This window comes from Mustelus asterias, chromosome 21, assembly GCF_964213995.1.
Source record: "Mustelus asterias chromosome 21, sMusAst1.hap1.1, whole genome shotgun sequence".
Classification (NCBI taxonomy): Eukaryota; Metazoa; Chordata; class Chondrichthyes; order Carcharhiniformes; family Triakidae; genus Mustelus; species Mustelus asterias.
The window spans coordinates 19397395-19417132 of NC_135821.1; the positions used below are offsets into that span (position 1 = coordinate 19397395).

Sequence of the window (19738 nt, forward strand, 5' to 3'; positions counted from 1 at the left end):
AAAACCCTTTGTGTGGTTAGTTTTTAAAGTGACCCACAGTAAACTCTCTTAGGATTAAATTGGAAATTTGGTTTATTCACACATTCAAACCTGAGGGTGGGGGAATGAGTGCACGTACACACACGCACGCATGCTCGACAGGAAAGAGGGATTTTATTTTTAGTTAAAAAATAACTTAAACAGTAAAAAGAACTACAAAAAGGTCCAGTTCAGGCAGGTTGCTAGCTGGAGGCAGAAGTGCAGAATTCCTTTAAAGGTAATGCAGTAAGATGAGGTTGATATTCAGAGACTTGGTCTGCTTGGCAAGGCGGTGGTCACTGCCTTCCAGTTAAACAGGTTCTGAGGAACCAAAAACAGGAAATGCTGGAAAATCTCAACGGGTCTGACAGCATCTGTGGAGAGAGAATAGAGCCAACGTTTCGAGTCATAGAATTTGTTTGTCTAACCTTTCCCAGGTAATTAATCAGAGAAGTCCCACACAACTGTTGCAAGTCTCCGACTCTAATTCAGAGTTGGTGACATTGACGGAAGAATCATAGAATCCCAGCAGTGCAGAAGGAGGCCATTCAGCCCATCGAGCCGGCACCGACAACAATCCCACCCAGGCCCTATCCTCGTAACCCCACGTATTTATCCTGCTATCCCCATGACACTAAGGAGCAATTTAGAACGGCCAATCCACCTAACCCGCACATCTTTGGGAGGAAACCGGAGCACCCGGAGGAAACCCATGCAGACATGGGGAGAATGTGTAAACTCCACACCCGAGACCAGAATTGAAACCGGGTACCTGGCACTGTGAGGCAGCAGTGCTAACCGCTGTGCCACAGTGCCACCCCATAGATCCCGAGGAGCAAGGGGAGTTGCCCCTCGGAAATTCATACTTCCTGGGATATTCCCACGGAGGCTCACATGTAGGGACGTCCTCAGGGTCACGAAGCACATCTTAGATTATACGTCTGGCCTGGATGATCCTTCTTCAGAACTGAAGATGGTAGAAAATAGGGTGATATTTATGCTGTTAGGGTGGGTGGGAGGTGGGGGGGGAGAGGCTGGATAGGGTGAAAGAGACAAACGGAAATCCTGTCAGAGAAAAGAGCAGCACTTTTCAGGGAAGGCATTCCTGGAAGAGAAGTGGCAGTGAGTTAAACACGTAAGATAAAAGCAAATTTCTATGGATGCTGGACTCTGAAACAAAAGCAGGTCTACAGGTATTGGTTTCCTCAACAGCCTCTGTTGGCGTCAGGGTTGCAGAGGGGTTCAGGTCAGGACTTTGTGCAGTTGAACCCAGATTCCTGGCAGGTTCCATTTCCAGCGGATCGGTTCTTCCCGCCAACAGTTGGTCCGCATCCCCTTCCAGGTGTCATCATCTTGGATGGTATAGGAGACAGGGCCTGGTCTGTGCAAGGATTGTGGCAGGAACCTATTTCTCTCCTGTGGAGTAATTCCTGGCCAACAGTCCTTGTCCTTGGTGGAAGACACAATGTTTTGCTTTGTCTCTTATGTGGGACTTTATCCGGAAGTCCACATAAACAACATCCATAGACATTCCTCTGTCCACTACCTTAGTCACCTCTTCAAAATGTTCAGTGAGGTTTGTTAGGCATGACCTACCTGTCATCAATCCATGCTGGCTCTCTTTCATTAACTGAAAGTTTTTGAGGTGTCCAGTTACCCTAACCTGGATTATAGACTCCAGTAATTTCCCCACCACAGATGCCAGACTAACTGGTCTGTAATTCCTGGTTTTCCTCTTTCACACTTCTTAAAAAGCGGAGTGACATGAGCAATTTTCCAATCCAGAGGGACGACTCCTGAAGCCAGCGAACTCTGAAAGATTATAGTTAGGGCATCTGCAATGTGCTCCCCTACTTCCTTTAACACCCTCGTTAGGTCCTGAGGATTTGTCACTCTTTAGTTCCATTCATTTCCTCATTATCGATGTTTTATTAATGTGAATTTTATTTAGACCCTGTCCCCGAACCACTATATTAATTTCCTCGGGACTTCGGGCAAGCTATCCTCCTTTTCTGCTGTAAATACTGAGGCAAAGTAATTATTTAACAGTCTCTCATTTCCCCATAGTCACTGACAATATCCCCACTGCCGGTCTTTATTGGGTCAACATTACTCCTGACCACTCGCTTTCCCTTTGTGTAACTATAACATTTCTTCTCAGTGATTCCCTTCATAATCCCTCTTAGTAGCTCTGAGAAACCGCTTTGTGGCTCTTTGCTAGTCTTTGTAGCTTTCCCATTCAGCAGGGCCTGTGCTGTTTTTTGCATTTTTGTAAGCCCTTTCCTTTAGTTTAATGCTGTCCCTTATCTCTTTAGTTCTCCAGGGCTGTTTTTTTATTGTGAAGTGGAGGTTTTCCTTCTCGGGGGTATAAACTGGTTCTGTTTTGCATTAAATGTTTCTTTAAATAACCTCCACTGTTCTTCAGTTGTTTTTCCAGTTGGCAGATTTTCCCAGTTTCCTGTGGACGGTCTCTGTCTCATCTCATTAAAGTCGGCCGTACCTAAATCTCTCGTGGCTGATTTGTGCTTTTCAAAAGCTACATTGGATACGACCATGTTATGATCACTATTTGATAAATGTTCACGCACAATTAGGTTACTAATTAAATCTGGCTCATTACTAAATCCAATATTGCTCGTCCCCTTTTTTACATCCAGGACATATTGCTGTAGGAAACTGTCCCAGACGCACTCCAGAAATTCACGACCTTTTAGACAGTAGCTTGTCTGCCGCTCCCAATCTATGTTAAAGTTAAGATCCCCCATTAATAATACACTCCCTTTGCTACATACTTGCCCAATCTCTGCATTTATACAATCTAGCACTTCAGAGCTGCCACCAGAGGGGTCTCTACACCACACCTATTGCAGTTTTAGATCCTTCACTGTTCCTCAGTTCCACCCATAAGGTCTCCACTCGGTGCTTTCCCCTCATTATATCCTCCCTCACCGTTGATGTGATTTTGTTTCTAATCAGTCGGCTACTCCACCACCCCCGCTGCCATTTTCCCGACCCGTCCTGTAAATTTTTATAACCCAATATATTTAGTTCCCAGTCTCGACCATCCCGCAGCCGTGTCAACACCATCAAGAAACTACAAAAGGTTATGAATGCAGCCCAATCCACCACGCAAACCCGCCTCCCATCCATTGACTCTGTCTACACTTCCCGCTGCCTCGGCAAAGCAGCCAGCATAATTAAGGACCCCCCCACGCACCCCGGACATTCTCTCTTCCACCTTCTTCCAGCGGGGAAAAATATACGAAAGTCTGAGGTCACGTACCAGCCGACTCAAGAACAGCTTCTTCCCTGCTGCCATCAGAGTTCTGAATGGACCTACCTTGCTTTAAGTTGATCTTTCTCTACACCCTAGCTATGACTGTAGCGCTACTTTCTGCATTCTGTTCTTCCTTTCTCTATGAACAGTATGCTTTGTCTGTATAGCACGCAAGAAACAATACTTTTCACTGTGTACTAATACATGTGACAATAATAAATCAAATCAAATCATACCATGCTTTTCTCAGTGCGTAGTTAAGACTTGCTTAATAATAGATTCCATACTTTCTTGCTGACTGATGTCAGACTAACTGGTCTCCAGTTCCTGTATATTCACTTCCTCCTTTCTTGAATAACGATATTACAATTTGCTAACTTCCAATCTATTGGAACCACTCCAGAATCTACGGAATTTTGCAAAGTCATAACCATTGTGGCCACCATATCTCAATAGCTGTCTATTTTAGAATCCCGGATGTAGGTCATCAGGTCCTGTGGATTTGCCAGATTTCAGTCACTCAAGTTTCTCCAGGACTTCTTCTCCGTTGATATTAATTACCTTAAATTCCTCGCTTTCTTTTTTTAGCCACCTGGTTATCTCTACCTTTTGGAATGTAATTTGAGTCTTCCACTGTGATCACAGTCAGAAAATATTTGTTCACTTGTCTGTGCCATTTCCTCATACCCCATGGTAATATCTGCCACCTCTGTGTCTGTGGGGGACCAACGTTTACTTTAGGTAAAAGCAAATTACTGCGGATGTTGGAATTGGAACCAAAACGGCTCTGACAGAGGGTCATCCAGACTCAAAACGTAGGCTCGGTTCTCTCTCCTCAGATGCTGTCAGACCTACTGACTTTTTCCAGCATTTTCTCTTTTTCCAGCTTTTACTTTAGCTACTCTCTTCCTTTTTATAGAAACATAGAAAAACTACAGCACAAAACCAGGCCCTTCGGCCCCACAAGTTGTGCCGAACATATTCCTACCTTCTAGGCCTACCTATAACCCTCCATCCTATTAAGTCCCATCCAGGAATCTCTTAAAAGACCCTATTGAGTTTGCCTCCACCACCACTGACGGCAGCCGATTCCACTCGCCCACCACCCTCTGTGTGAAAAACTTCCCCCTAACATTTTCCCTGTACCTACCCCCCAGCACCTTAAACCTGTGTCCTCTCATAGCAGCCATTTCCACCCTGGGAAAAAGCCTCTGAGAGTCCACCCGATCTATGCCTCTCAACATCTTATAAGAACATAAGAAATAGGAGCAGGAGTAGGCCATCTGGCCCTTCGAGCCTGCCCCGCCATTCAACAAGATCATGGCTGATCTGAAGCGAATCAGTTCCACTTACCCGCCTGCTCCCCATATCCCCTAATTCCCTTATCGATCAGAAAACTATCTACCCGTGATTTAAACATATTCAACGAGGAAGCCTCCACCACTTCAATGGGCAGAGAATTCCAGAGATTCACTACCCTCTGAGAGAAGAAGTTCCCCCTCAACTCTGTTCTGAACCGGCCCCCCCTTATTTTGAGGCTGTGCCCTCTAGTTCTGGTTTCCCTTCTAAGTGGAAAGAATCTCTCCACCTCTACCCTATCCAGCCCCTTCATTATCTTACACCTCTATTAGGTCTCCTCTCATCCTACGTCTCTCCAAGGAGAAATGACCGAGCTCCCTCAGCCTATCCTCATAAGGCATGCCACTCAATCCAGGCAACATCCTTGTAAATCTCCTCTGCACCCTTTCAATCTTTTCCACATCCTTCCTGTAATGAGGCGACCAGATTAATGTACTTGTAAAAGCCCTTACAACCTGTATTTATTTCATAGAATCATAGAAGAATCATAGAAACCCTACAGTACAGAAAGAAGCCATTCGGCCCATCGAGTCTGCACCGACCATAATCCCACCCAGGCCCTACCTTCATATCCCTACATATTTACCCACTAATCCCTCTAACCTACGCATCTCAGGACACTAAGGGCAATTTTAGCATGGCCAATCAACCTAACCCGCGCATCTTTGGACTGTGGGAGGAAACCGGAGGAAACCCACGCAGACACGGGGAGAACGTGCAAACTCCACACAGACAGTGACCCGAGCCGGGAATCGAACCCAGATCCCTGGAGCTGTGAAGCAGCAGTGCTAACCACTGTGCTACCGTGCCGCCCTGTGTTTATCTTCCTGGCTAGTTTCCCTTCACATTCTGTTTGGTCTTTCCTTTTTGTATAAACATTTTGGTGGCCTTTGTAAAACACTCAGATTTCCTGCTATTCTTTGCAGCATTATAAGCACCTTATTTTAATCTAATACTACCCTTAACCTCCTCAGTAAACCACGGATGGAATTTTCTCATCAAGTTTTTGTTGTTTGATCAAATGTATTTTTGTCTAACATTTTGAAGTGTTTCTTTAAAAGTTTCCCACTGGTTACTAACTTTCATAGAATGAATCATAGAATCATATAGTGCAGAAGTAGGCCACTCAGCCCATCAAGTCTGCACCAACCACAATCCCTATCCCCATAATCCCATGCATTTACCCAGGCTAATCCCCCTGACACTATGGGGCATTTTACCATGGTCAATCCACCTAACCCGCACATCTTTGGACTGTGGGAGGAAACCGGGGCACCCGGAGGAAACCCACACAGACACGTGGAGAGCGTGCAAACTCCACACAGACAGTGACCCAAGCCAGGAATCGAACTCGGGTCCCTGGCGCTGTGAGGCAGCAGCGCTAACCACTGTGCCGCCCACATATCATTTAGCCAACTTACAGATTTCTGATCTGTACTGGACTAGCTGAAATCAGCTACAGTAACAATTTCACCCACTCAACCACCACCCAAAGAGGCAAAGCAAGAAGAAAAGAGGACATGTCCCCTCTCTGTCCGACCCCAAAAACAGTAGTTAGACTGTTAGAGCATTAAACAAAGAAATCATTGGGTCTTGTAACAAAGGCAGTGTAATAGTTGGCGGTGCTGTACCTGGCCTGTGCTACTGCAATGAAAATAAGCCATGGGGTTTCACCCTAATCGCGATCCAGCACTTCCCCTGGTGGAATTGACACTTCCATGGACATCAGGTTTAGAAGTACCTGTGATGCTTCCCACAGTTGAATAGTCTGATTACATCACTGTCAGACCTCATGTTTAGTAATGGGTGCTGTGTGAGGACAGCATGAAATGTAGCCATCGTGGAGACATCATGGGGATAGCACGGTTGACAGTTGACGAGGGGATTTTTCAATATGCTTATCCGGCAAGTAAGACGATGCAGCTCATTCTTTAACCACCATCTCCTCTCCTCTTTTTACGACAGGGTAAGCAATCCAACAGCCTGTCCTCCTTGAGCAATCCCGCGACATATCTTGGAATGTATGCAGTGCAGTTGGCGCCATCAACATTGACAAAGAACCCACTCGGTGACACACATGACCTACGCCAGGCTTGTCCTAACTGCTTCGTTAAAACAGGTAACGGAACGACTGCGGCGAGAAATCTAAGTGGCTGCCACTCCTCAGCAGCTACCCCCAAGGCTGTGAGCTACCCACCAGGGGATTGGCTGATTGGCAAGGATTGGCCATTTCGGTGAAGGTGACAGATTTGAGTGTCCGTCACTCGACGGACTGGAAGTGAAGCCTCCGTCACGATGGGGAGATTTACGAGGTCCATCTGAATGTGTCTTGTACAGCAGTGCCCCTGATGCTGGGCAGGTGACCTTTTTCATAGAATCCCTACAGTGCAGGAGGAGGCCATTCAGCCCATCGAGTCTGCACCGACCACAATCCCACCCATAAGACATAGGAGCAGAATTAGGCCACTCGGCCCATCGAGTCTGCTATCATGGCTGATATTTTTCTCATCCTCATTCTCCTGCCTTTTCCCCATAACCCCTGATCCCCTTATTAATCAAAAGCCTATCTCTGTCTTAAAGACACTCAATGGCCTGGCCTCCACACCCTTCTGCAGCAAAGAGTTCCACTGATTCACCACTCTCTGGCTGAAGAAATTCCTCCTCATCTCAGTTTTAAAGGATTGTCCCTTTAGCCTGAGGTTGTGCCCTCTGGTACTAGTTTTTCCTACTAGTGGAAACATCCTCTCTACGTCCACTCTATCCAGGCCTCGCAGTATCCTGAAAGTTTCAATAAGATCCCCCTTCATCCTTCTAAACTCCAACGAGTACAGACCCAGAGTCCTCAACCGTTCCTCATACGACAAGCTCTTCATTCCAGGGATCAACTTGTGAACCTCCTCTGGATCCTTTCCAAGGCCAAAGCATCCTTCCTTAGATACGGGGCCCAAAACTGCTTACCATACTCCAGATGGGGTCTGACCAGAGCCTTATACAGCCTCAGAAGTACATCCCTGTTCTTGTATTCTAACCCTCTCGACATGAATGCTAACATTGCATTTGCCTTCCTAACTGCCGACTGAACCTGCACGTTAACCTTAAGAGAACCTTGAACAATGATTCCCAAGTCCCTTTGTGTTTCTGATTTCCTAAGCATTTTCCCATTTAGAGAATAGTCTATGCTTCCATTCCTCCTTCCAAAGTGCACCCCCCCCCCCCCCGCCCTATCCCTGTAACCCCATGTATTTACCCTGCTAATCCCCCTGACACTAAGGGTCAATTTAGCATGGCCAATCAACCTAACCCGCACATCTTTGGAGTTTGGGAGGAAACCGGAGCACCCGGAGGAAACTCACGCAGACACGGGGAGAATCATAGAAATCATAGAAACCTTACAGTGCAGAAGGAGGCCATTCGGTCCATCGAGTCTGCGCCGACCACAATCCCACCCAGGCCCTACCCCCACATATCTACCCGCTAATCCCTCTAACCTTCGCATCTCAGGACTCTAAGGGGCAATTTTTTTTAACCTGGCCAATCAACCTAACCCGCACATCTTTGGACTGTGGGAGGAAACCGGAGCACCCGGAGGAAACCCATGCAGACACGAGGAGAATGTGCAGACTCCACACAGACAGTGACCCGAGACCAGAATTGAACCCTTATCCCTAATGCTGTGAGGCAGCAGTGCTAACCACTGTGGCGACTGTGGATAGGTAGGCCTATGGGGGAAGAAGTTACAGTAGGAGGAGGGGAATGTAGCTTGCTGCGCCACAAAGTGATGAGGTGTGAGCTTTGCTGAAGCTTTCTATTCGATACTGGTTCCTCCACTACAGAAGATGGAGGCAAGACAGCTTCCTCAGACTGGAAGGAGGAAATGTTGGCATCCCCTCCTATCACCCCCCCCTGAATCCTCTTGTGATCATTGGAGAGCAGTGTTCGCTGAGAAATGTCCCAGCCCCCACCTGGGAATGGTGAGTGACTAGAAGGAGGTGGCCTGATTTAAGTCAACTGATCGCAGCCAGGTAAGGCTGTATTGACCTCAGTGCCGATTGCTGCAGGAATCGATCTCCTGAGCAGAGGAGAAATCAGCAGAAGGATAGCAGCAAGGAGATTAAAATTGAATGAATCAATCAACCTAAATTTGTCCCTTTGTGTCCCAAGCAGTTAGCACTGCTGCCTCGCAGCGCCAGGGAACCAGGTTCGATTCCCGGCTTGGGTCACTGTCTGTGTGGAGTTTGCACGTTCTCCCCGTTTCTGCGTGGGTTTCCTCCGGGTGCTCTGGTTTCCTCCTACAGTCCAAAGATGTGCGGGTTTAGGTGGATTGGTCATGCTAAATTGCCCCTTAGATGTGAGGGGGACTAGCCAGGGTAAATGCTATGGGGATAGGGCTTGGGTGGAATTGTGGTCGGTGCAGACTTGGTGGACCGAATGGACTCCTTCTGCACTGTAGGATTCTAAGATGTGTAGGTTTGGGGGAATGGCAGGGTAAATATGTGGGGTTACGGAGTTAAGGCCTTACTGGGTAAGATGCTCAGTCAGAGAGTCGGTGCAGTCTCAATGGGCCAAATGGCCTCCTTCTGCACTGCAGGGATTTTATCCTAACCAGAAAGCGGGGTGTGGGGGGGGAAACCAGGAGCCAATCCACTTACAACCCCTTGCATATTCCAGTTTCGCTGCTTTGACCCGCCAAGCTTATTGGCCTCTTGAGTTTTTCTCCCCTTTATGTTTTGTCGTTTCAGGAGTTAAGGCATTGGATTACAATTATAACCCTGACCTGGAGCATAAATGTAAAAAAGATCTATTGATTGGAAGATTGAAGGGTTCAATGGACACGCGATGGAAAAAAATCAGACCCCGGCCGACTAAGAATAATTACGGAGGACCTTACTACATCTGTAAAGGTATGGACGTGCAGGCAACTGGGCACCACTTGTGGTAGAGCATGGGGCCATGGTTCGGCGGTAGTCACCCATAAATCTAATCGGGAATTCCATAAATTTCTTTAGCCAGACAATGTGCAACTTGCACAGAGTGGTTGAGGCGAATAGTATAGTATAGGTGAACACAAAGCTGAGTGTTTCCCCCGTGGGATGTGCATGTACAGACGTTCCCCAAGACCTCCGACTGTTTGGGACGGCACGGTGGCACAGTGGTTAGCACTGCTGCCTCACAGCGCCAGGGACCCGGGTTCGATTCCCGGCCTTGGAGTCACTGTCTATGTGGAGTCTGCACATTCTCCCCGTGTCTGCGTGAGTTTCCTCCGGTTGCTCCGGTTTCCTCCCACAGTCCAAAGATGTGTGGATTAGGTTGATTGGCCATAATAAATTGCCGCTAGTGTCAGGGGGATTAAGCAGGGTAAATATGTGGGGTTACGGGAAAAGGGCCTAGGTGGGATCGTGGTTGGTTGTCTGTTACAGGAACTCCCCAATCTCTATTGTCCATGTGGGAGCGTGTCCCCTTTCAGGGGCGGGTGTTCATGGTTCAAGAGACCCTCCTGGGACCTATCAGAAGGAAATGTATGAACCGTCACCTATCGAGTGTTAGAGCGCATGTCCTGGTAGAGGAAACCTTCAGTGTGAATCCAGGTGTCAGTGGAACTAGATCTGTACCTGCATTGAGCTTGCTGTATATAGTTCTATCTTTCGTTCAGTAAATCACTGTTAGAATCCCCACAATGCAGAAAGAGGCCATTTGGCCCATCGAGTCTACACCGACTGTCTGACAGAGTGTCTCACACAGCGCCTGACCCCAAAAACCGCCACAGTTTCCCATGGCCAATCCAGAGGGTAGCACGGTAGCACAGTGGTTAGCACTGCTGTCTCACAGCACCGGGGCCCTAGGTTCGATTCCCGGCTTGGGTCACTGCCTGTGCGGAGTTTGCACGTTCTCCCTGTGTCTGCGTGGGTTTCCTCCGGGTGCTCCAGTTTCCTCCCACATTCTGAAAGACATGCTGGTTAGGGTGCATTGACCCGAACAGGCGCTCGACTGTGGCGACTAGGGGAATTTCACAGTAACTTCATTGCAGTGTTAATGTAAATCTTACTTGTGAGTAATAAATAAACTTTACTTTATCTAACCCGCACATCTTTGGAGTGTGGGAGGAAACCAACGCAGACTCCGCACAGACAGTGACCCAAGCCAGAAATTGAACCCGGGTCCCTGGAGCTGTGAGGCAGCAGTGCCAACCTGTTGTGATTTAAGGCTTCCACATCATGGAACCTTGTGCTACAGCAGTTGTATTGAGAGCAGGAATCCAGGAATTGCGCTGGTCTAAAAGCCGGAAATTCATAGAAACATAGAAACCCTACAGTACAGAAAGAGGCCATTCGGCCCATCGAGTCTGCACCGACCACAAACCCACCCAGGCCCTACCCCCATATCCCTACATATTTACCCACTAATCCCTCTAACCTACACAACTCAGGACACTAAGGGGCAATTTTAGCATGGCCAATCAACCTAACCCGCACATCTTTGGACTGTGGGAGGAAACCGGAGCACCCGGAGGAAACCCACGCAGACACGAGGAGAATGTGCAAACTCCACACAGACAGTGACCCAAGCCGGGAATCGAACCCAGGTCCCTGGAGCTGTGAAGCAGCAGTGCTAACCACTGTGCTACCGTGCCACCCGACTGTCAGTGGACTTTCATATTGTCTGCAACAAGCCTGCTACAATTGCAGTGGTGGGAAAATTCCGGCCCAGTTTTGGGAAAAATTGAAAATCTCTCACTGTACAGAGAAACTCGGAATGGGACTTGGCTGAGTCTCTGAAATTGGCTGTTCGGGCAAAGTTTCAGCTGGGGCTCCGTGCGTGGAATTCTCACCTCTGAGTCAGAAACTCAAGTCCCACAAAATCTAAGGTGTGAGGAGACGGTGTCACTGGACTAGTAATCCAGGGGCCCAGACTAATGCTCTGGGGACACAGGTTCATATCCCACCCACGGCAGCTGGTGGAATTTAAATTCACTTAATTACTGAATCTGGAATTGAAAGCTAGTCTCAGTAACGATGACCACCCGGGTCCCTGGTGGCACAGTGGTTAGCACTGCTGCCTCACAGCGCCAGGGACCCGGGTTCGATTCCCGGCTTGGGACACTGTCATAGGAACCCTAGAATCATAGGAACCCTACAGTGCAGAAAGAGGCCATCTGGCCCATCGAGTCTGCACCAACCACAATCCCACCCAGGCCCTACCCCCATATCCCTACACATTTACCTGCTAATCCCTCTAACCTACGCATCTCAGGACACTAAGGGGCAATTTTTTTCCCATGGCTAATCAACCCAACCCGCACATCTTTGGACTGTAGGAGGAAACCGGAGCACCCGGACGAAACCCACGCAGACACGAGGAGAATGTGCAAACTCCACACAGACAGTGACCCAAGCTGGGAATCGAACCCAGGTCCCTGGAGCTGTAAAGCAGCAGTGCTAACCACTGTGCTACCGTGCACTGTGCTACCACTGTCTATGCAGAGTTTGCACATTCTCCCCGTGTCTGCGTGGGTTTCCTCCGGGTGCTCCGGTTTCCTCCCACACTCCAAAGATGTGTGGGTTAGGTTGATTGGCCATGCTAAATTGACCCTAGTGTCAGGGGGATTAGCAGGGTAAATGTGCGGAGTCATGGAAATAGGGCCTGGGTGGGATTGTGGTCGGTACAGACTCGATGGGCCGAATGGCCTCCTTCTAGGATTCTATGAAAGTATCGCTGATCGTTGTAAAAACCCATCTGGGTCACTTATGTCCCTTTAGGGAAGGAAATCTGCCGTCCTTACCTGATCTGGCCTACATGTGACTCCGGATCCATAGCAATGTGTTTGTCTCCTAAGTGCCCTTGGAAATAGCTGCTATGTCCACACCCAAAGACACAGGGTTATCTCTGGGGTCCCAAGCTCGAATCCCACCATGGTGGATGGTGAAATTGGATTCAATAAAAATCTGGACCATGAAACTACTGTCGATTGTCAGAAAAACCTATCTGGTTGACGAACGTCCGTTAGGGAAGGAAATCTGCTGTCCTTACCCAGTCTGGCCTACATGTGACTCCAGTCCCGCAGCAATGTGGTTGACTCTTAAATGCCCTCCGGGATGAGCAATAAATGCTGGCCCAGCCAGCGACACCCACATCCCATGAACAAAAAGAAACATTTTTTAAAATCCCATGAAACAATTTTTTGAGAAGTCCCCCAGTGCTGTACTGGACTGTTGGAGGTGCAGTCTTTCGGCTAAGAGGCCTCATTTGCTTGCTCGAGTGAACACAAAAAAACACGGGTGGCACAGTGGTTAGCACTGCTGCCTCACAGCACCAGGGACCCGGGTTCAATTCCAGCCTTGGGGTCACTGTCTGTGTGGAGTCTACACATTCTCCCCGTGTCTGCGTGGGTTTCCTCCGGGTGCTCCGGTTTCCTCCCACACTTCTAAGATGTGGGGGTTAGGTTGATTGGCCATGCTAAATTGCCCCTTAGCATCAGGGGATTAACAGGGTAAATACGTAGGGTTACGGGAATAGGGCCTGGATGGGATTGCGTTCGGTACAGACTTGATGGGCCGAGTGGCCTCCTTCTGCACTGTAGGGATTCTATGAATTTTGAAAAAGAGTACAGGGTTCCCCCAGTGCCTGGCCAGGATCCCTCACCCAGAAAAGATCAGTCGATCTTTTACTTGTTGCTTGTTCAGACTGTGCGCAGTTTGGCCGCTGCAGTTCCTGTGTTATGATCATCACAGTAACAGCACTTCAAAAATATTTAATTAGCTGTAAAGTGCTTCAGGATGTCGTAGAGACATGAAAGGCGCCATATAAATGCAAATTTTTTATTTTTACGGGTGATATTTGGGGAGCACTAGCCCAGGCAGGAGTAAATATTTCCACAAAAGTTGTGCTAAAGATTGGCAGAAAGGGGGTGAAGCTAAATTGTTCTGCTTTCTATGAGGAGATATCCTGCCAGTGCCTACAGTCTATACTCACGTGTGAGAGAGAGTGTGATAATACTGTGCTACTTTGATACATTTTCTGTTTAAGGGGAGGGGGACTGCTTTAAGAGGCAGCGTTTTGCTACCATAGTCAGCTTGTCTGGAAAGCCAGATACTTACTCATGTAAGTGTTTATTTTGCAAAAGACCTAATGAACTTTTATTTACTTGTGTTCGCCTGAGAGTTTAGACTAGGTATGCAAAGTCATGTGAGTTTTGATTAGGTTGATTGACAGGGGCAGTCATGTGGTTAATGGGAGGAGCTAAGCTTGCAGGGGGCAAAAACAGCTTCAGTTTCATTTTTTTTTAAAAGAGCAGTTGTTGCCTGGAGCTGGGGGAAGAAAGAAGTGTCTCTCTGTCTCCAGATGCTTTCTGAAAGCTCCAAGACTGTTAACCTAAGTCACAAACATGTATGTCTGTGTTTTGCTAACTAATTATAAAGAGGAGTTCAAGTCTATAAGAGAAATATTGCTTGATTGGAACTAATAGTGATCGGGTAAGAATTGTATCTTATGTCTAAGTATTGTTCACTCATTAAAGGTTAAGCTAATTCATTTGTTAGAGTTAAACTGTGTTCTTAAATAAAGTTTGTTTTGCTAGAAGCTCCCTAATTTGCCAGTAGAATCATGCCTGGAACAAAACCTCCTCACATTAATGCCAAAATAGAATCATAGAATCCCTACATTGCAGAAGAGTCCATTTGGGCCATCGATTCTTCCTGACTCTGTGACAGAGAATCTTAATGTGGAGATGCCGGTGTTTGACTGGGGTAAACACAGTAAGAAGTTTAACAACACCAGGTTAAAGTCCAACAGGAAACCTGTTGGACTTTAACCTGGTGTTGTTAAACTTCTTACAGAGAATCTTACCCAGGCCCTCTACCCCGCCCTATTCCTGTACCCCATACATTTCCCATGGCCAATCCACCTAACCTGTCCATCATTGGAGTGTGGGAGGAGACTGGAGCATCCAGAGGAAACCCATGCAGACACCGGGATAATGTGTAGACTCCACATTGTCAGTGATCCAAGGCTGGAATTGAACCTGGATCCCTGGCGCTGTGAGGCAGCAGTGCTAACCACTGTGCCACCGTGCTGCACAATGGACCCTAACAATGGACACTTGACAACGTACTGGAGATAGGTTCATTTATGTTTCCAGTAGAATTAGAGCCTTCTGCCAAACGAAATGAGAAAATTGAGGGACTGCAAGGGAAAAAGAACAATGTGCACCACAGTTTTATCATAATACTGATGTTCTCCAACTTGTTTGTTCACAGATATTGCTAGTAAGGAAGATTGCAAGTATGGGGATCAGTGTACGTTTGCTTACTGCCAGGAGGAGATAGATGTTTGGACATTGGAACGTAAAGGAGCCATAAACCGCGAGCTCCTCTTCGATCCACTAGGGGGTGACACGAGACGCAGCCTCACAGTAGCGAAACTACTGAAAGAACATCTTGGCCGCTTCATGTTTCTTTGTGAGGTGAGATATCCGACAAGGTGCCGCACCAAAGGCTGCTGCATAAGATAAAGGTGCACGGCGTTACGGGTAATGTATTAGCATGGATAGAGGATTGGTTAACTCACAGAAAGCAAAGAGTTGGGGTAAATGTGTCTTTTTCTGGTTGGCTAATAGTGTGCCTCAGGGATCAGTGTTGGAACCGCAATTGTTTACGACTTACATAGATAATTTGGAGTTGGGAATCAAGTGTAGTGTGTCAAAATTCGCAGATGACACTAGGATGAGTGGCAGAGCAAAGTGTGCAGAGGACACTCAAAGCCTGCAAAGGGATATAGATAGTCTAAGTGAGTGGACGAGGGTCTGGCAGATGAAGTACAATGTTGGTAAATGTGAGGTCATCCATTTTGGTAGAAATAACAGCAAAATGGACTATTATTTAAATGATAAAAAATTGCAACATGCCGCTGTGCAGAGGGACCTGGGTGTCCTTGTGCAGGAATCTGAAGGAGTTGGTTTGCAGGTGCAGCAGGTAATTAAGAAGGCAAATGGAATTTTGTCCTTCATTGCTAGAGGGATGGAGTTTAAAAACAGGCAGTTTAAGGTGCTGGGAGGCCACACCTGGACTACTGTGTACAGTTTTGGTCTCCTTACTTGAGAAAGGATATGTGCCTTACGAGCCTGGTGGAGTTCTTCGAAAATGTGACTAAAAGCGGTAGATGTGGTTTATATGGATTTTAGCAAGGCGTTCAATAAGGTCCCCCATGCAAGGCTTCTAGAAAAAGTGAGAGGGCATGGGATCCAAGGGGCTGCTGCCCGGTGGATCCAGAACTGGCTTGCCCAAAGGAGGCAGAGAGTGGGTATAGATGGGTCTTTTTCTAAATGGAGGTCGGTCACCAGTGGTGTGCCCCAGGGATCTGTTCTGGGACCCTTGCTGTTTGTCATTTTCATAAATGACCTGGATGAGGAAGTGGAGGGATGGGTTGGTAAGTTTGCCGATGACACGAAGGTTGGTGGGGTTGTGGATAGTCTGGAGGGATGTCAGAAGTTACAGAGGGACATAGATAGGATGCAAGACTGGGCGGACAAGTGGCAGATGGACTTCAACCCAGATAAATGTGTCGTGGTCCATTTTGGTAGGTCGAATGGGATGAAGGAGTACAATATAAAGGGAAAGACTCTTAGTACTGCAGAGGATCAGAAGGACCTTGGGGTCCGGGTCCATAGGACTCTGAAATCGGCCCCGCAGGTGGAGGAGGTGGTTAAGAAGGCGTATGGTGTGCTAGCCTTTATCAATCGAGGGATTGAGTTTAGGAGTCCGGGGATAATGATGCAGCTATATAAGACCCTCAGCAGACCCCACTTGGAGTACTGTGCTCAGTTCTGGTCGCCTCACTATAGGAAGGATGTGGAAAAGATTGAAAGGGTGCAGAGGAGATTTACAAGGATGTTGCCTGGATTGAGTGGCATGCCTTATGAGGATAGGCTGAGGGAGTTTGGTCTTTTCTCCTTGGAGAGACGAAGGATGAGAGGAGACCTATTAGAGGTGTATAAGATGTTGAGAGGCATAGATTGGGTGGACTCTCAGAGGCTTTTTCCCAGGGTGGAAATGTCTGCTACGAGAGGACACAGGTTTAAGGTGCTGGGGGGTAGGTACAGGGGAGATGTTAGGGGTATGTTTTTCACACAGAGGGTGGTGGGCGAGTGGAATCGGCTGCCGTCAGTGGTGGTGGAGGCAAACTCAATAGGGTCTTTTAAGAGACTCCTGGATGAGTACATGGAGCTTAATAGGATGGAGGGTTATAGGTAGGTCTAGAAGGTAGGGATGTGTTCAGCACAACTTGTGGGCCGAAGGGCCTGTTTGTGCTGTAGTTTTTCTATGTTTCTATACTGGCACTGGAGGGGGTGCAGAGGAGATTCACTAGGTTGATTCAGGAGTTGAGAGGGTTGGCTTATGAGGAGAGACTAAGTAGACTGGGACTATACTCATTGGAATTCAGAAGAATGAGGGGAGATCTTATAGAAGCATATAAGATTATAAAGGGACTAGATAAGATAGAAGCAGGGATGTTGTTTCCACTGGCGGGTGAAACTAGAACTAGGGGGCATAGCCTCAAAATAAGGGGAAGCAGATATAGGACTGAGTTGAGGAGGAACCTCTTCACCCAAAGGGTTGTGAGTCTGTGGAACTCCCTGCCCAGTGAAGCAGTTGAGGCTCCCTCATTAAATGTTTTTAAGGCAAGGATAGATAAATTTTTGAATAGTAAAGGAATTAAGGAGTTTGGTGAGCGGGCGGGTAAGTGGAGCTGAGTCTACGAAAAGATCAGCCATGATCTTATTGAATGGCGGAGCAGGCTCAAGGGGCCAGATGGCCTACTCCTGCTCCTAGTTCTTATGTTGTAACATATCTGGATGTGTATTAATGGCAGCGCCACGCCAGACCAGACAGCAGTCATCACCATTTCATTTATGCAGCTAAATTAAAACCACAATTTCACAATCTTTAGGCGGAGATTTCCTGTCCTGACACTGGCAGGCTTCGTCAGAAGCGGGACAGGAAAATTTGGGGAGCCATTAAAAGTAAATTCTTCCCATCCCGCCTGCAATACTGCCAGTCAGAACCGGAAAATTCTGCTGCTGATCCTTGCTTTCAGACAGTCACCCAAGGCAGGAATTGAACCCAGGTCCCTGGCACTGTGAGACAGCAGTGCTAACCACTGTGCCACCTTATCCTAGGGTGGCATGGGGGCACAGTGGCTAGCACTGCTGCTTCATAGCGCCAGGGACCCAATTCCCGGCTTGGGTTACTGTCTGTGCGGAGTCTGCACGTTCTCCCCGTGGGTTTCCTCCGGGTGCTCCGGTTTCCTCCCACAGTCCGAAAGACGTGCTGGTTAGATGCATTGACCGTGCTAAATTCTCCCTCAGTGTTACCCGAACAGGCGCCGCACTGTGGCGACTAGGGGATTTTCACAGTAACTTCATTGCAGTGTTAATGGAAACCTACTTGTGACAATAATAAATAAACTTTAAATGTGAAGACCAGCATTTCTCAGGTATAACTTTTTGTTGGCATCCTCCCAGCCATGTGGGACGGTGGACATGCAGCAGTGGGGGTGCGGAAGGTCTTGGTTTGGTCCACCTTTGCCGATGGCATTGAATGGTAAGAAGTCTCACAACACCAGGTTAAAGTCCAACAGGTTTATTTGGAATCATGAGCTTTCGGAGCGCTGCCCCTTCATCAGGTGAGTCAGTCCGAAACCCCATACACTCCAGGGGGAAGTTAATCCCCATACACTCCAGGGGGAAGTTAATCCCCATACACTCCAGGGGGAAGTTAATCCCCATACACTCCAGGGGGAAGTTAATCCCCATACACTGCAGAGGGAAATTTAATCCCATACACTCCAGGGGGGAGTTTAACCCCATACCCTCCAGAGGGAAGTTTAACCCCATACGCTCCAGAGGGACGTTTAACCCCATGCACCCCAGGGGGATGTTTAACCCCAGACACCCCAGGGGGAAGTTTGACCTCATACATTCCAGAGGGAAGTTTATCCTCATATGCTCCAGGAGGGAGTTAATCCCCATACACTCCAGAGGGAAGTTTAATCCCAGACCCTCCAGAGGGAAGTTTAACCCCGTACACTCCAGAGGGAAGTTTAATCCCAGACCCTCCAGAGGGAAGTTTAACCCAGACACTCTGGGGGAAGTTTAACCCCATACTCTCCAGGGGGAAGTTTAACCCCATACACTCAGGGGGAAGTTTAACCCCATACACTCAGGGGGAAGTTTATCCTCATATGCTCCAGGGGGGAGTTAATCCCCATACACTCCAGAGGGAAGTTAATCCCCATACACGCCGGGGGAAGTTTAACCCCGTACACTCCAGGGGAAGTTAATCCCCATACACTCCAGGGGGAAGTTAATCTCCATACACTCCAGGGGAAGTTTAACCCCATACTCTCCAGGTGGAAGTTTAACCCGATACACTCCAGGGGGAAGTTTAACCCCATGGTCTCCAGAGGGCAGCTTCAGGGGAAACATACTTAACATCATCAAATGGTATGGATTAGGTGAACCAGAATATAATGTCAAGGCTGGTAGGGTCAGTGTGGTAATAGGAAGAAGTGCAAAGTAAGCTATAAATTGGAATAACTAACTGGATGGAATAGTGTAGTTAAAGACATTAAGAAAATGTGGAGTCCAGTTTAATGGCAGTGTTTGGAGCTGGAGATAAGCTGTGAAGATTAGATAAAGACCTGACGGGGAGAGCGATGGGATGAGATGAAGAGAGGGTGGGAGGAGGTTCATGTGGAATTTATACTCCAGCATGGAGCAGGTGAGGCGGGTGCCTGTCCCTGTCCTGGAGCTTCTGTGTTATACCAGCTTGAGGAGACATTAACCGTCCTGAAACCATTCTGATGACACAGAGGTGAAATCCCCATCCCGGAAGCGTTAAGACTGCGACGTTCCCACGTTCAATCACAGACCGGAGCTCTACAGCTGGGGAGGTGGTAATTGGTCAGAGTTGCAGCTGTTCACAAACAGAGATAGATTCGATCCAAATTACCTTTTCTGATTCTTTCCTTAACTCAGTAGCCGCCCAGTTCAAAGAGCACAATATCTGGTCTCGCTTTCTCCCCGAACGGGTA

General features: G+C 47.8%; 1 protein-coding gene across 3 annotated transcripts in view; it reads left to right on the plus strand.

Moving 5' to 3' along the window:
• zc3h7bb (zinc finger CCCH-type containing 7Bb) overlaps window positions 1-19738 on the plus strand; it is a 107561-nt gene that overhangs the window by 56481 nt on the left and 31342 nt on the right. For all 3 annotated transcript variants that reach the window (XM_078237598.1, XM_078237599.1, XM_078237597.1), the window contains exons 12-14: window positions 6620-6773; window positions 9394-9555; window positions 14905-15110. In XM_078237598.1, coding sequence (XP_078093724.1) covers window positions 6620-6773; window positions 9394-9555; window positions 14905-15110 — 522 coding nt within the window. The remainder of the gene's footprint in view (window positions 1-6619; window positions 6774-9393; window positions 9556-14904; window positions 15111-19738) is intronic.